General features: G+C 27.2%; 1 protein-coding gene across 1 annotated transcript in view; it reads right to left on the minus strand.

Moving 5' to 3' along the window:
• The window catches only part of LOC107436949 (WSCD family member CG9164), a 28,081-nt gene extending 18,922 nt beyond the window's left edge, over window positions 1-9,159 (minus strand). Inside the window, exon 1 of the mRNA XM_087157665.1 lies at window positions 7,387-9,159. Coding sequence (XP_087013791.1) covers window positions 7,387-7,846 — 460 coding nt within the window. The 5' untranslated portion in view covers window positions 7,847-9,159. The remainder of the gene's footprint in view (window positions 1-7,386) is intronic.
• Window positions 9,160-19,106: the final 9,947 nt, after the last annotated feature.

Genomic DNA, 19,106 nt, shown 5'->3' on the forward strand with positions numbered 1-19,106 from the left:
ATATGGATTCAGAAAGTGTGTCGCCTTAATCGATTTCTGGAACTTAGAAAATCTTCTGAAATGGCGAAAGGAACTGGTTTGAAAAGAAACGATTAGACGTGTTTCAAATTATGTAGTTTTAGCTTTATCTATTGACGTATATCACTACGGAATTTCCGTAGTCTCAGAAATTTTTTTTTTATTGGTGGCAAAGCTAATGTATTGATACGTTATAAATTAGAAATAGAAGAATTTTTCCACCTTTTCAAATAAATAGTTTGAAGAGTAAAGGGTCTTATAGACAAATAGTCATGCTCTGGTGATAAATTAGATAAAAATTGTACACGATTTAGACGTTTTTGCTTTTGTTCATTACCCCTGAAAAAATATACACAATATAGGAAAATGTACAAAGACCTCAAATGTTGGTGGGTCATCAATAGTTCAATCTATTGATCAGCAGATGATAAATCTATTGATGAATCAATTTCTTGCTTTTAGAGGAACCTCTTTAGATGTACCTCTCGTAAAATTTTAGCAATTCTGTAATATATTACTTGAATTATATGTTGCACAATTTTATTTGGATACCATTCTTAAGCAAGTACAGTATGAGCAAAAAAAAAATCACCCTCTATAATTTTTAATCTCATGAACGAATTTTCACGAACTATGACACAATCTTCATGGTTCAAAGGGATGATCTTTAATTAGTTAATGCAGACAATAAGTTACGAAATTACGTTTTAGTTACGAAGTTTAACCAACGAAGACCGGGCAGCTACATTTTTTAAAACTTTTTCTTTCAATTCATTAATAATAATCTGTTAGAATAAGGGAATTTTGAATTTATTTATATAAGAATAAAGGATATGAGCGGCTTCAAAAAATTAAATTAATAATTTTCTATATTTTAAATTTTAATGTTTAAATATTGAATGAAATGTTTTTAAATCAAAAATTTGACAAGATGTTTTTTTTTATTTTCTTATTTCCAATGGCAGGCCAATTTAAAAGAACAAAAAGGATAAAATAACAAGAAAAACAAGGCAAAAAGAGATAAATAGAATTAAATGCATAGTGACATGCTTAGCCCATACGGGCCCTAGCTTCCCAGTAGCGTCCACACACAGTAGTGGAGATGAGCGCAGGACAGATGGAAATATGGGGCAAGTCCATGTCCTCCCCAAGGCGAAAGAGCTTTCTTTTAGAAGACAAGATGTATAGGTAGCATATTTTAAAATAAAAAGTGCATCTAGATAAAGTATACAAGTATCTAATGAGCGAGCGAAGGTATTGAAATTGCGAAAGCAGTTGCGAGGGTTCTCAACCGAGTACAAGTATTTTCATATTTCAATACTTAATTGTGATATCACTGTATAAAATTAGCTAAGTTAGTACAAGAATTTTACTAACGCAAGCACTACGTACTTGTTTTTATTATTATCATTTTATTTATTTATTATTTTTTGTATTTATAAACATATACTAGGATTATATTTATGACATAAATTTTTCATAAGTGGTGCAAAATTCTGTGCTTAATTTCAATATGTATTTTTTGTAGAAAACATAAATGTGAAATGTAGCTGTACTATAATAAGAAAAAACCATCGATTTAACTCAATTGTGAACTTTATTTTCTGCAAAACTAGACATACGTTCAAAAAGTGAAACTTACTTTATTCTTGTTTTGCGGTTAGAAGCAAGATATAATACGATGTCTTTGAAATTAGTTGATCAAAAATTCATAGACAATTTTTTTGAGAATCAATCCTATTTTATCCTTTCAATCCTATTTTTAGACATAGGGTTGGCTATGCTTTGCTTTACATTGTACTTCATGATAAGTGATGCCCGTAAGTAGATTTGGACAAACGAATCAGTCAACGTGGATTGAACGAATCGTTTTAATTTCCAAATCCCCCTACTACGCCACTGCTCTCAGTTATTTGAAATATTTTAGTATCTCCAAATAAGTAGCCAACTCTACTATAAAACATAAATGACACAAAGGAATAAAATCATCTTTTTTTCAAATTCATCATGCATTGTGTTCAAGAAATAAAGTATTAAATTTCTAGGCAAGTAATGAATAAAATATAAAAAATACTAAAAAATATAATTAAAAAATACACGTCTTAAAGTAAAAATATTCAAAATTTAAAAATAATTAAAATTTTTAATCCTCAAATCTCTCTCTCCTGCACCATTGCTCGTAGTTATTTGAATTCAGAATCACCAAATCTCTAAGAAACTCTACAAAAAAATATAAAATGCAAAACACAAAGGAGAAAAATAGATTTTCTCAATGTTATCATGCATTGTGTTCAAAAAATAAAACATTAAATTTCCAGTCAAGTAATGTCTACATCAAAAATATATGTATTAAAGTAAAATTATTTAAAATTTGAAAATAATAAAAAATATTTAAAATTTTTAATCCCCAAATCCTCCTCTACTGCGTCACTGCTTCCAGTTATTTGAAATATTTTAGAATCACCAAACCTGTAGTCACTTTTTCACAAAAATATAAAATGCACAAAAGAAATTTTTTTTCAAAGTTATCATGCATTGTGTTTAAGAAATAAAATATTAAATTATAGTCAAGTAACGTCTACGTCAAAAATACCTGTCTGGTAGAAAAAATAATTAATATTTAAAAATAATTGAGAAATTTTTATACTTAAATTCTTCTTCTATTACGCTACTGCTCTCATTTGAAATATTTTAGAGTCACCAAATCTGTAATCAACTTTACAGTAAAATATGAAATACTCTTCTCAAAGGAAAAAAATTATTTTTTTTCAAAGTTATCATGCATTATGTTCAAGAAATAAAATATTAAATTCAAGTCAAGTAATGTCTACGTCAAAAACACACGTCTCAAAGTAAAAATAATTAAAATTTTAAAAGTTAATTTCGCTAACAAGCTTTAAATGTTGTTGCTTTTAATATTTACCAATATAAAACGCTATAACTGCGAAAAACAATTAAAGCAACGTTTTTAAAACTGGATTTTTCTTTTATTCCGTCTTCAAATTTCGGATTAACCCACATTTTTCCTGTTGACAGCTAAGCATTAATTAATTTTAATTATGAGTGCCAAGCAGGAATGCTAAAAATGGCACTTCCTAAAATGAAAAAAAGCAAAATTCATTAATTTTCTGAAAACTCTAATTAAATAATATTTACTTGCGGATTAACTATACTTGAGATACTTTCGGCAATTAAGATAAAAAAAGATAAAGTTTAATTTAGTAGAATCTTTGCTATTCTAAAATGCACATTTTCGAAAGTGTGTCTTAGTTAAAAATATAAATGTGAGTATAAAATAAATCCTTGAAAGATAAATCCCAAAATAAATTAAAAGATAATTGTATGAAATTTTTTGTCATAATTCTTGGCGTTCTTTTATAAGTCAGAAAATCACAGGATGTGATTCTTAATTAACGAATGAGATCCTGAAATATATAACCATAATAAAATTAATGAAAATTATAATTATTTACCTGCAAATTATAGATTCATATCTAGTTTAAGAATAATTTTATTCCTGTTTTATTTTAAAAAAGGAGCTTTTGAATATACATTTATATATTTTTTCTTAAACTATTTTTAATTATCATAATTTTTTATTGTTTCAGCTATTTTAACAATATTTTTATTAAAAAAGGAAAAAGTAGTGGCACTTTTACTTAAAACTTCTTGCTTAAATGTTGTTCTTTTATAATATCATAAACTACATTACAATACTATCTTATTGCACAACATTTTATCATAAAAACACTGAATTATCGCCTTACAATAGTTTAATGATAAATAAAAAATATTTAGTTTTAAATAAGATATGCTTATTTTTATGTTATATTTTTTCAGAAATTGTGTACAGTCAAAATTTAGTTTAAAATAAATGCTAAAAAGTTTGCGATGAGATACAAAAAATAAACTATTGATGATTAATCTTTTCATCTGAAATTATTTATAAGAGTTTCTATGGTAGCCTAAAATCATATTAGTAGAATTAGACATTTTAGAATCATTCAATTCAATACTCTTTGATGTTCTTTGATTATCGTCAAAAAATGCAATCGAGGAAGATATATATGTATATGTATTAGAGTTTATAGAGTTCCATATCTTGCTCGTCAACCTCCCGTAAATATCCTCTCCGATTGCAATATATATATATATATATATATATATATATATATATATATATATATATATATATATATATATATATATATATATATATATATATATATATATATATATATATATATATTAATTATATAATTATACTTTCCCACAATTCGAAAAATAATTCCTGTAATACAAAATATGCTTAGGTTAAAAGTATACTTTCCAATTTTTATTGTATTTGTTCATTTTTTGTTGGTATCTATAAAGATTCATTATTTATAATCAAGATCGAAAATATGTTTTTTGTCGACGCACCAAATCACGTCTAGCTTTTGCAATACAGTGTAAGGCAATTAGCAAATAATTCGGGTGAAGATCTGCGTCCTTTACTATCCACCTACATAAAAATGCGTTAACATATGCTTTCTGTTTTTCAAACCCACGTAACTCTGTTAAAAAAAGGACAAAAAATCATCCCCTTTTAGAGGATTTACAGTTTGGTAAACAAAAAGCATACTAACCTTTAAAAACATGCAAGGCATACCTTTCATAATTTTTTTGCAATAAAAATATTATTTTATTTTTAAACTTTCTGCACAGAAGAAAATAATATGTAAACAATATTTTACAAAACAAAAATCTGGAAAATTTGAAAGTTTAGTCACTGAGAGAAAATGGTGTAGGAAAGATGTTATTGTACAAGGCACAATTTCTAAAAAATGAACGCATTGATCGTACAATTTTTCACACTTTACTCGTTAAAAATGACACGTCATTGAATAAAAAATTTGAAAAAAGGTAATAAATTTGAAAATTTTGAAGAGTTTGATAAATATGAGATCCATACAATATTCGATAAAACTTAGTCTATAACAGTACCTTATAAAATTAGTCGTATTTAAAGAAAAAATATTTTTCTTTCAAATCTCTTTAGAGAAAAACGTTCTAAATTTGAACAAGATCGGTGCATTAATTTTTGAGAAATAATGCCCCCTAATTTTGAAAACTGAATTTTGAGGAAACTGTATTTTCTCTTTTATTTGAACTTTAGCTTTTGGGGGCTATAATAAGAAAAATTTTCATAGTTTTTACCTTTCTACAAGAATTTTTACTATTATTTAAAGATTTTGTGAAATTATTCTTGACATGATGTATTATTGCACTCAAATTAAAAAAATCCTATATCTTATTGTTTCAGAAATTTTTTTTACTGAGACAGTATAGTTACTTAATTTTTGATTATTTGAAAATTTAAGTAAACTGAAAATATAAGAATTAATACTTCAAAAACGAAAAGAGGACAAATTTGTAACTTTTCAACTTTCAGACTTCAACTAAATTCCAAACATAAGTTTTTAAAATTATTTATTGTTAGATGAATGTGTCGAATAATAAATAGTAAAATGTAACCAAATTCACCCAATTTGTGATATTTTTAAAAGTAACAAATTTGTCTTCCCTATTTTTCTAATATTAAGGATGTTCTCTTAAATTTCTTTCGCCAGGTGAAATTAAAAAAAATAAAAATAAATTTTCTTACTCTAAGTAAATTTATAACTTTAATTTAGATTATCACACATTAACTTGTTTTTTAGATAATGACCTTTTAAATTTTATTTATATTTGAAATTCCAACAACTTAAATAAAACGACAAACTGATAATAAAAGATGACTACACAAATTTTAACACGTATTAAGCAATACAATAAATTTCTACACATATTTGGATTAAGAACGTTCTTAAATGAAGAAATTCGTAGTAGAAAAATAAAATATAAGAAATTTAAAAGCATATCAAAAATATTGGCAAAAGAAATAGAAAGTAGATTTTAAAAATCTAAGCTTTTCTACATAAGAACTCACATTTTAATTCATAATTCAAACATAATATGAAATTCTTGTTTAATAATCATTAAGCCAAAATGCTTAAATATCTACTTTCATCACTTAAAATGCATTTATACTCAATTCTTCATTTCATATAGTAGTTAAATACATATGTATCAGGCTAGAACTAAAGATCACAATATAAAATAAATTATACTTGAAATAAATTACTAAGAATATGGGAAAAGTCGAACCTAATGAAGTCTCACCAAGAAAATTAATTTTTATGAAATTTGATTTTGAACATGTGTGCGTTATAATAGAATAATATTTTTTTACATAATATATTCCTGCATATGTCTCTAAGACAAATTGTCTTGGTAGTACTATGTAATTTCAAAAACAAGTTCATTTACTCAATTATTTATTAATTTACTTGAAAAAACTGTAATAAATTTGTAAGATTTCAGTAATTTTAATGCTAAAAATACTTTTTATTAGTAAATTTTGGAAATTTTGTACTTTTTTTTGTTGATATTTTGTATATTGGTTTATGCTTCTTAATTGTAGGTGCTAACTGTAATTTAAAAGAGATTGTTTTTTTTCCCATCTTTTTTCATCTATTATAGAGTTCTTGTCTTTATATTTCAAGTTTGTTCATCTATATTATGTATGTAAAGGTGTCAATCAATTTTGCTTCTATGCTTCAGTAACTTGTAATTTTAGCATGTAACATTTATTTCATTATTTTTAATGAAAACTGAATTTAAATCTCTTTTAATATTCTAATCGATAAGTACATTTAGAAAATAATTAATAACTTTAAGAGACAAGTTATGTGCAATACATAAATTTAGAAAACTAATAATGTTTGAGATTTAATTTTTAAAAAAAATTGAAATTAAATGAAATTGAGATTAAATTTCTTAAAAGCTTCATAAAAAATATTAAGTTTTTTCAAATAAAGTTTTTAAGCTTATTGTTGGCTTATTCCTTAAGGAAATGTTGATAAAATTTTTAGGTAGTAAGAATTCTGGCTCAAGTAAGGATTTTTCCACTCTTTTAAATAAATATTTTTTTTATAGAATTAATTTTTGATGCGATTAACTTTTGAAGTAATTTTTCGGATTCTTTTGGGACATTTAAAATTAGGGTAGAAACCAGGATTTAACCCTTTCAGAATCGTGGTCACATATAGCTGATCACGTGATTCACAGCAGGCAGTATCACATAGGAAACGAGCTTTTCTAACTCTAGCGGCTCAAGATCACGCGTATTCTCAGATTACATCTTGTATTAGTACGTATACATACACATACTGATCATACGTATGAATATTATACGTAATCATGAATTAGTTCTCTCCTTTCATTGATTCTGAACGGGTTAAAAAAAATTTGATCCAGTTATTAATGAATCAAAGAAAATCTCACCTGTAGCCTGTTGTACCAGGAATCGAACCCAAGTATTCCCCGATCCAGGAAAGGAGGCCAAAGCAATCATGGGTCCAGGAGGATTACGGAACCTTGGCTGAAGACAAATATGTAGTCTTCTTCGGACACGAGGTGCTCTTCCATCATTTGTGTTAAGAACTCTGGCCACAGCAGCCCACCGTTCTTGGAATCTGTCCATTCCCAATAAGCTTGGACCAAGTCCACCCACTAGTCCAACTGGTCTTAAGACCTTCGTCCTTTCTCTGGATTCTTCAGTGAGAGCTTTTTTCACCTCATTTTGGGCACTCTGATCGATGTGCCTGGACACTACGACTATGAAGAGAACTATATAGGCAGACAGAACTACACCGATAAGTCCGTATAGAAATCGACGGAAGTATTTGGCAGTAGAACTGATAGTATAAACTCGTCTGTCTACAGCTTTTCTTCTTATTTCCATGGTTTGAACATGAGATAGTTCGTGCAAAATTTAAAGTACATGGTAAAGGTACTATATTTAAATCTTTCAGAAATGTTCGTACATATCTGTTGTAATCAATTTGAAGTTAATGGAAAGTTATTTTCATTGGTATTTATCTGAGTGTTTATTGTTATTGTCCGCATATGATTTGATTTTAAATCTGAAGTTATAGCATAACTATTTGTTACATTTTATCAAGTATAGTTACTTTTCATGCTTCATTAATAAGGTTTAATTATACATTAATTATTGATAATCAGTTATATAATTATGATTAAAATATTTAATTTTTTTTGCTATTTCTTATATTTTAATTATTTGGCATTAATTATAATCGGTTGTTATTTTTACTTAAATTATTTGTAATTATCATTTCTTATAGCTTTGAAAGTTCCAGACATTAAAGAACTTACTTTTTTGGGGGGTAATGGTGGACTCATTTATTTCTTAATTGTTGATTTCTTAAACTGTTTTTTTTTACTATTAATTACCTTCAATTACTGTTTTTACTTTAATTGTATGTTATTATTTCTTTCAAGATAAAAGTTTTAAAAATTGCAGAAATTAAGAAACTTATTTTCTTTGGGGAAGATTGGATACCTTTTTTAAATTATGGAGGATTTATTTATTATGCTGTACCAATTTACTATTAATCATCAATTACTATTTCTACTTAAATTATCAGCTATAAGTTATTTTAAATAGTCTTAGAAATTACAAAAATTAAAGAACTTATTTTCTTTGAGCGATTTCTTAATGGCAGATTTATTTATTCTACTGTAACTTTTTGAAATTAATTATCTTCAATTATTATTTTAACTTTAATTATTGGTCATTATTTCTTTCAAGCTAAAAGTTCCAATTTCAGAAAATATAAAACTTATTTTCCTTGGAGGAAATCGGGTGCCTTTTTTTAAAGGGGAATTGTTCATTATATTGTAATTATTCGGTATTAATTATCTTTAATTATCAGTTTTGCTTTAAATATTTGCTGTTAGCTATCTTTAACTAATAGTAATAGTCAGCAAATCTCTAACTTTTTTTAAATATGCTTTTGCAATATAAACTTTTAAAGAGAGAGTCTATAAATGATAATTATAATTTTGTCAAAATAGTAAAAAATTTTATAGGATTTAAATTATTCATATTTGTTCTCTTTAAAGTGTCTTGTTCATTTCAATGCATTTTCAATTTTGCCGGTACAGTTTTCTTATTACAAATTAATCAGCACAAAATTAAAACTTGGCGTACCTTTTTCTATTTCAAAGTGGCTAAAAATATATGTCGTCACCAATGAAACAAAAATGAAATAACTCTTTCAATTTTTCAAAACACGCTTCAACAGATGTTTACCTTCTGCACAAGTCTAGCATCATTTTTTTTTCTCCTCTGGTCCACTCTCTTCTGTTTACAATTGCCAACCATCAAGAGTGACATAAGCAAAATAAGGGAAAGTTTCATCGTGATGACAATTTGGCGATGACAATGAGTGAATAGAGCGCCATTGCTGTTTCTTTCTTGAGAGTATGCCAAAGAACATAAAACGGCCGAAAACGGTTCGATTGAACGCGGAGCACAGGAGCAGCGGGATTTTGGAGGAAGATGGGGAGACGTCAGCACCCTCTGCCGGGCATCCTCTCAACTAAATTTCTTTTCAACCTGGTGAAAGGGATTGTGCATATATATAAGGCTATTTTTTTGGAGGTTAGAGAGTAATCGTTTGATGCTTTTAAGAAATTTGGCAGATTTTAATATCATTAATTTAATACATTTAAACATACATGAAGTGAAATCGTCACCTTTATATTTCAAAAGATTATTATTATTATTATATCTCCCGAAAAATATAATAATAACTTACGGTAACTTTAAGTATTAAATTTTATGAATTAAAAAACTTTTCTTTTTAATCTTGCCATTATACTTTTTTCGACTATTTTTTAAGAAAAAAAAAAACTTTTTGATTTTTTTTTTATTAGCTATTATTTTATAATTATTATTAAAATGAACTTTATTTTTAATTTTACAACCTTCATTATTTTTAAATCTTTAAAATTTTTTGAATTTACTATCTTTAATTATTATTATTATTTTTTTTTTAATTTTCTCTCATCGAGCTTTACAATTCAAAATGAAATAAACAAATTCAAGAATAAAGAATTCATTTTTCTCTGATAACCATTTTCAGTGTTTAGATTAGTTCGTTTTTAATAAGTATAATTAAGATTCTTTTATTCAGTTTAAACTTATACACATGACAAAAACTACTAGACTAAAAGCCGCTGCAAATCTGCGAATTCAACTGCTGTTCATAAAAGCAAATTTTAAGACTGTTATTGATAGAAAAATGAAAACTTAAATTATTTCATAGTTTCTTTTTCGTGATCTTTTCGAAGTCTTTTTCGCTTTTGGATTTTATTCGTATATTCGTAGTTTTTTGGTAAAACAATTCTCAGCTGCTTGAGAACTTATTTTATGAAGTCGGGGTTCCGCTAAAACAAGCTCGATCACCTAGGGTTCCATTTTATTTTATTTTATAACCGTCGTTGAACAGCCGACCCAATTTTATGGGTTTGCAATTATTTATGTTCAATTCCGTAGCCTTTTAATTTTTAACCCAGTCCAAAAGATAAGAGAACTCCTGGATCAAGTATTGGGAGAAATTTTCCATCGTTGTGGACTTTATGATGGAACTAACCCGCATTTGCGTTACATGGAGAGGAAAACCACGTTAACCACCAACGGTTAGCCTGGCGCCAAGGGGACTCTAACCAATGATTTCTCCACCACTGAGGATATTTTACGTCAGCCCTGGGGTCAGTGCGAGTCGGGTGCGGAATTCAACCAGCCATTGCTGGGATTCAAACCCGGTTCACCTCATTGGAAGGCAAATGCTCTATCCCCTGAGCCACCACACCTCTTTAGGGTTTCATAAAAAAATTATAACAGTCGTTGAACAGCCGACCCAATTTTGGGTTTACGACTACTAATGTTCAACTCCGTAGCCTTGTAATTTTGAACCAATCCAGAAGACAAGGAAACTCCTGGATCAGTACTCCCAGAGGTTTGATTTGTTATGGGAACATGGAGGACTTTGTGACTCGACGGATTTAACGTGCATCAGTCACCATTAACTACACGGGGAGTCTTCAGCCGGCGGGGATCGAACCCACAACCTCTGGAAACCGCTGGTCTATATGATTTTGTCAAGACTAATATATGAACGTCAGAAATTTCTTAAATTTGACCAGGACCATTGAGTCCTAGTCAAAGAAAATTGCACGGGTGCTGGAATCAGAAAATTTTACTCAACTCGGACTCTGGCTAGTTAAAAATGAGATCCTCTGTACGATAAAAAGAAGAGTAATAAAGACGAGTAAGAAATTAAGAAAGTATAGAGGCGATAAAAGAGACTAGATAAAAAAGAAGAGTTTTTTTTTTTGGTCTTTAAAAGCCAACATTTATTGTTATGTAAACAAAAACATTACGCGAGTGAATTATATGACAATTACTGTGAATGTGAGTGAGGGAATAAGACTTTCCCCCAATTGATGGGAATACAACACCTCCCAATTCACTCTTGAGCCTCTTCTTTCCTGCTTGGAACTCGTTAAAGAGGATTTATATCTGAATCCCATTCTTCTCAGTTTATGGCCTCATGGGTCTGGTCTAACGCAATATCTAACTAACCAGTTAAGATTTGCAACAACAACAGTTTTATATTTGATACCGATAGGGGTGGGGAATTTTATTTTTTGATAACTTTATAAATTTGTATAAAAATAAATAGAAAGCTGATTCAAGCTTATTTATTTTTAATGTAGTGGATATAGCGTGGAAAATATTGTTACTTAATATTAAAAAAATATGTATACATATTAGGTTGGCAACTAATTTCCCTCTGTTTTTTTTTTTAATTTTCTAAAGTTTTAAGTGTGGGAGCATTTAATTTTTTTTGTCAATTTCCTTGGCATTTGAAGCAATTTTTAGTGAAAAAATCTGCTTATCGCTCTTCGTCGAACTTAACTAGAACAAAGAGTCTTGGTTAAAATTTCCATTTTTAAAAAAATGAGGTTAAAATTTCCATTTCTGATCTTAGAATGCACATCATGAATGGTTCTTTCAGTAACAGCATGCTCTCCATACACAACACAAATGTTACGAGCAGTTTTTGTGGCTTTAAAACCATGACTGAAATCAAAGGAAAGAAGGTGTAGAAAATGCTAATTTTTTCTCAATTAAACTTGGAATGCTCACCACGAATGGTTCTCTCAGCTATAGCATTCTTTTCATGCGCAGCACAAATGTCACGAGCAGTTTTTCTCGCTTTAAAACCATGACTGAAATCAAAGGAAAGAAGGTGTAGAAAATGCTCATTTTTCTCTATTTGATATTCCAATTTAATTAACTGAAAATTAACGCAGAAAAGCAAAAAATAAAAAATTATAAAAACTTATGAGTCTAGTAAAACAATCTTTCGCTGAAATCGAACACTTTCGTTCAAATGATTTGAAATAATAAGCCTAAAACATTTAATGACATGCAGAAATTGAAAATTTAAGAAAAGTGAAAATTTAGTTGCTAATCCAATGTTTAAAAATATTAATATTGTATGTTTTTTCAATAATGTAAATAATAAATAGTATATTTAAACTAATAAATAAATTTATATGAATTTGAAAGTGCGTTTTGATGAGGTCAAAAGGTTGATGAACTAAAAAATGCCATTGGTCATTAAAAACGAAAGGGGTACGATATTGCGAAAGAACAATATTGTGGGGCACAAAGAGAGAAAGGGGTACAATATTGTGAAAAATTCAAAATTATAAGTTTCAGCAGAATCTAAATTTATAATTTTAAACTAAAATTTGTGAAATACATAAAAAAATAAACAATGGCAATTACATTTTATGACTAAATATAAAAGTGGTATTTTGAGAGAAACGAGATAAAAATTATTTACCACACACTAATTACGTGGCCATATTTTAAGAAATTAAATTATTTAATTATTGATTTTTCATTTGATTTACTCAATCGTTTTTAACTCATTTTTTGAGATTTATAATTGAAGAAATTGGGCTAAGAAATTCTATCATGAGCCTTAGAATACATCATTTCTTTAGGTTATCATTTCTTAAGGTTTCTTCAGGGATCTACATTCTGCAGGTAATATCCCATAGTGGTGTTTTCCCTTTTTGTTCTATTTATTTTTTAACGTCAGATTTAGTTTATTACACTGTTTGAAATCATTACTTTAAAAACACAATAATACAATTGTGTTTGGGGCAGCATTTTTTTCTTTTGTTATTAAACTCTATATTCAACCAATTTTACTGAAATGTTCTTAACTTTAATAATTATGATGAAAGTATGGAATGAGAAAAAAGAATTACAGTTCAAGGAAAAAATCTCGTTTTTTTTTCAATATTTTTTTTTTAATTGTAAACCATGAAAATTGTTTCAGACTAAATAGTATAACACGAAAACATTAAAAAAAATAAATGTTTATCGAATGTTCTTAGCTTGAATAGACTGGATTAATTTAACTCGAAGAGACTTTAATTCTTGTCACTATTGACATTATATTTTTAATTCAGATACAAAATCTAAACTCAGTTCATTAATATTTCTACTAACGGATTATTTAAAATGCTTTCTGTTCTTTCAGTTTAAAAAAAAAGATCAAGATATTCCTAAGATTTAAATCTTATCCCTCCGTCTGTTTAGTTTCCTTTTTACAATACTGTTCTGTGGAACTTCAAATGCGTTTTTGCCAACATATACTTTTCAGATTTCATTGTATCGATTAACTTTTATGAATAAATGTAAGCGCAACTACTGTAATCCAAACTAGACAAAACCTGAATCTTAACTGTATTTTAGGGAAAATTTTCATTGTTATTATGAGTAAAAGTTATTAAAAAATTAAAAGCTAAGTTTCTTTTACACACAACAGCATTTCTGAAGGTTATAGGTAGGTTCAAATTCTTCAAATCAATATGGGTCACCCGATCCCAAGACACTCTATTGATCTCTCATTTTGATCCTTCAACTTAGTTTATAACAATGTTTGATTTCGTTACTTTGAAATGTTAGAACATTTTTTTAGTATCGTTTAGTCATTTTTAAATACATTAAAGGCGACTCTGCAGATAAATTGTAGCGTGATATCACTATCTTAACTCAAAACCTACTGGATGAAATTTTGCATATTTGTCGAGAAATTTCTAAAGAATATTTGGATATCAAAATGTTATAGATACGGATATTAGGATATTAGGTTGCGGATATTTAGGTTTTGATTTTGTCGCGTAATTCAGTTAAACGAAAACTATTATCAGGGGAATTATGATTTTTGTACAGCTTCGTACTACTCATATATTTGAAAATACGGTACGCGTCTCCGTTTAAATTTCGAATTAATTTTTAAGTATTTAAATAGCATATATTTACAGATTTTTGGTTTTTCAATATAAAGGAAAAATTAATCGCAGTATAATTTTAATACTATGTATTTAAAGGTATAAAAACTTTTGTTCACATTTAAAATTTTCTATCTATTAAAATTTTTGCATTTTTTTATATAACAGCGGAAGGTTAAAAAATTTGTATTTAAAAATTTCTTATTCTGTTATGGAACATATTGAATAAACATATAATTGAATAAACATATTGCAAAGTTTATATTTCTTTTATTTGAAAACAATCACTAAAAAGGCACAAATGAAGTAAATACAAAATGTGAAATATATATAAAAATTGTGATTGTTGTGAAATATATATTGAAATTGTGATTATTGCGATCACTGGTAATCCATTATTCAAATGTTTTCCTCTTTTTTAATGGATGGATTTTTATAATCGCCACAACATATCAAGTCATGGGTTGCAAAAACTTCATGAATTGATGTTTGTCCTCTTTTCGTCAAATAAACTAGATTGGTTTTCAATTCCAGCACATATACGTATCTTAAGACGTCAAAAAATACTTCTACTTCTTCAGTATTCATATTTATATCAAAATCGACCTGACTTCAGTAATTATTAATAAGTTAATCATGAAAAGAACATAAAAATATTTCAATTTAATACTATTTAAAAGTATTAAAAATGCACGCTTATAAAATGAAAAAGAGGAAACTAAGTTTGAAAAACAACTCCAAGAAGTTCCAAAATTATCGTCTGCTTTTTCATTTTATTTTTTATTTGATCTTATGCTGCTTTTTTATGTTTGTTTTTCATGCTTATGTCAGCCTGAATTTTTATGATCCTTTCGATTCGTAATGTGTGAAAAGTTGATCGAGTCGAAAAGTGCGGACATCAAAACAAGACCCATTTTCCCAGTGGATAAAATGGATCTTGAAAGTCGCTAGGAAGAAACTCATCATATTTTGTTAGGAAAAGTGAAATTCAATTTGTTCCAGTAATGTGATTGACAGTTACATGGAGGGATGCAATTGACATATGTCCGAAAAATAGACGTATTGATATTAATGTACGGTCCCAGAGTGAGTGATAGAAGATGGAGGGGGTGAATAATGTATGCTGGGAATAAATGATGATACCAGGAGAAGGGGGTTGTATTGATTCTTTACTCAAATAAACTGTCCGTACTGATATTAATATCACTATGCTGCCGGGAATATATTAGCTATTATAAATGAGAAGGAAATTTTTATTTTCCTTTAGAAAGCAATAAAGGTAAACGCATTTTTAAGGGAGATGCTGCTGTTTATGACGTAGTTATCTTAAAAGTTTAGATGATGTTGAATATAAAATGGTTTACGTAGGAAATTATTTTTATATGTTCCATGTATCTGTTTTATTTTTTGTCTAGTTTATCTTATCTCTGACTAATTTTATGTTCAAACTTGTTTAGCATAGTTAAGATAAGAGTTCATAAAAATACGAAACGACTTATTATTTATGATTTATCTATACAAGGTGTTCCGTATTGACTACTCTTAATATATGTATTTTTAATCTTTGTTTAAAAAAAACTGCCTTGTTCAATATGGTTCCTTGTTATCTTTTGAAGTAGTTTATCTAATTACTGACTGATTTAGTACTGAAGCTTGCTCTGCACAATAGAGATAAGAATTTATAAAAATTAGAGTGAATAGTTGAGTTAAAATTAAAAATTATTTATTATTTATGATTCATATAACTAAACGGGATGTTTCATAATTACTGGTCTTAATATATTTTTAATGAAAGTTGATGAAAAATTTGTGGTTCATTCAGATTTTTTATTGCTATTCGAAAACCACCGATTTTTCATCTGCTTTTTTTAAAAATTTTATAAAAAATTCTTGTAACATATTTTAAGATAAATTTTTATACAAAATGAGCATTATACTTGGAAAATAAGCTTAGACTATATAAATTAGATTTTAATACGGTACGCGCGATGCTTCATTTATTACTTTTTCGTACAGAAACATAGAAAAAAATTTTAAATTTTTTTCTAAATTATTTCGTTTTATACTTTTTAGTCTTAAGAATAATTTAAGTCTTTGAAAAAAATGGCATCCTTTTTATTCTCCCAAACACGTTTTAAAAAGACACTAATTATAAACGAAATAAACACGTGGTTTCAGATAACTTTAGGAATGCTAATTCGGTGACGTAGCACCGATCGACACACCATTCACGTCGATGATAGAACTTGTAAAAAAAATAATGACCATTAAAGAGCGTGCGATAAAATCTTAATCAGAATCGTCTACAATTTTATTTATAACAATGGCTTTTGCTAAGCTAATGCGAAAAAAATCACTTTTCAAACTTTCGAACAAAATCATTTTTTCAAATTTTTAAACAATTTTTTGAATCGGAGGATTGAATAACTCCTTGTATTCGATTTTCAAATTTCAGAACCCTAGCCCCAACGGTACTGGAGTTTTTAAGAACTTTTATATAGCGTTCCGTGATAAGGACTAACAAAATACACATAAGAAAAGTAGAATAAACTAGAAGATTATGTTTTAAAAAAAAATAAGCGTTTCATATAGAAATTTAAGCAGGTTAAATCATACACCTAAAACTAGAATGAAAGAAGAAAAAAAAATTAATTCCGAAAAATAAAACCGAACGAAGTTTATCTCAAAGCAAAACTCCTTATATTTCGCTAGCTAAAAATCTTGGAAAGTTTGATAATATTTTAGAAATCTAGGTCATTATTTCTGAGCCCATAGGACGATTTCATATTTTACTTTTATTATTTATTATGTTAATAATAATATGATTTGTCTTTTGCGTGTGGGTAAAGAATCCTTCTCACGAGAGTTGTAAAGGATGTTACAAAACGCAATAGACATCATTTGTCTCTGCTTGAGTTTCTCTTTATGGGAGTTTAAATCAAAAATAGCTTCCTTTTTTTAGCAAATTACTTTGGTATTATTTTTGGGAATTTGACCGTCAAAGTAGACTGAACTGTATTGAATGATTAATTTATATAGCAATAATTACAATGAAACAAAAATTAAATGTAAACAACGTCATCAAAGTTATTTGAAATCTTATTGAATAATACATTTATGGAATTGTATTTATAATCAAATAAGATTTAAGATGTTAACATGGTTGTCAAAATCGACTGAATGGCATAAAATAATTGTTTCTCATATTAGTAATTACAATTAATTCAAGCTTCCTTTTTTTAGCAAATTACTTTGGTATTATTTTTGGGAATTTGACCATCAAAGTAGATTGAACTGTATTGAATGATTAATTTATATAGCAATAATTACAATGAAACAAAAATTAAATGTAAACAACGTCATCAAAGTTATTTGAAATCTTATTGAATAATACATTTATGGAATTGTATTTATAATCAAATAAGATTTAAGATGTTAACATGGTTGTCAAAATCGACTGAATGGCATAAAATAATTGTTTCTCATATTAGTAATTACAATTAATTCAAGCTTCCTTTTTTTAGCAAATTACTTTGGTATTATTTTTGGGAATTTGACCATCAAAGTAGATTGAACTGTATTGAATGATTAATTTATATAGCAATAATTACAATGAAACAAAAATTAAATGTAAACAACGTCATCAAAGTTATTTGAAATCTTATTGAATAATACAATTCTGGAATTGTATTTATAATGAAATAAGATTTAAGATGTTAACATGGTTGTCAAAATCGATTCAAAATCAATTAATTCAAAATCTATTAATTCAGAAATAGCTTCCTTTTTTTAGCAAATTACTTTGGTGTTATTTTTGGGAATTTGACCATCAAAGTAGATTGAACTGTATTGAATGATTAATTTATATAGCAATAATTACAATGAAACAAAAATTAAATGTAAACAACGTCATCAAAGTTATTTGAAATCTTATTGTATAATACAATTCTGGAATTGTATTTATAATGAAATAAGATTTAAGATGTTAACATGGTTGTCAAAATCGATTCAAAATCAATTAATTCAAAATCAATTAATTCAGAAATAGCTTCCTTTTTTTAGCAAATTACTTTGGTATTATTTTTGGGAATTTGACCATCAAAGTAGATTGAACTGTATTGAATGATTAATTTATATAGCAATAATTACAATGAAACAAAAATTAAATGTAAACAACGTCATCAAAGTTATTTGAAATCTTATTGAATAATACAATTCTGGAATTGTATTTATAATGAAATGAGATTAAGATGTTAACATGGTTGTCAAAATCAACTGAATGGCATAAAATAATTGTTTCTCATATTAGTAATTACAAATAAATAAAATGCAAATATGGTTATCAGCTTTTATTAAACTTTATTGAGTGATACATTTATCCGTTAGTATTTCCAATTAAATAAAAATCAGGTGTAAATGTGACCATCATAATCGATTGGACTGCATTGAATAATTAATCTTTATTTTAGTAATTACAATGAAATAAAAAATAAGATGTAAATATGGTCATCAAAGTCGATTGAATGGTATTGAGTAATTTATTTGTATGTTAATAATAACAATTAAATTAAAATTAGATGTAAATATAACCGTTGATGTATATTTAACTTTACGGAATGTTACATTCATCTATTAGCATTTAAGATGAAATTAAAATCAGGTCTGAATATGACAATCACAGTTAATTGGACTGAATTGAATTATTCATCTGCACATTAGTAATTTCAATTGAATGTTACATTCATTCATTAGTAATTTCATTCATTAGTCATCATCATTCACTAGTAATTTCATTCATTTGCATTAACTTATTC

This window comes from Parasteatoda tepidariorum, chromosome 2 (genome assembly GCF_982258835.1).
Source record: "Parasteatoda tepidariorum strain Cologne lab strain chromosome 2, Ptep-v5.0, whole genome shotgun sequence".
Classification (NCBI taxonomy): Eukaryota; Metazoa; Arthropoda; class Arachnida; order Araneae; family Theridiidae; genus Parasteatoda; species Parasteatoda tepidariorum.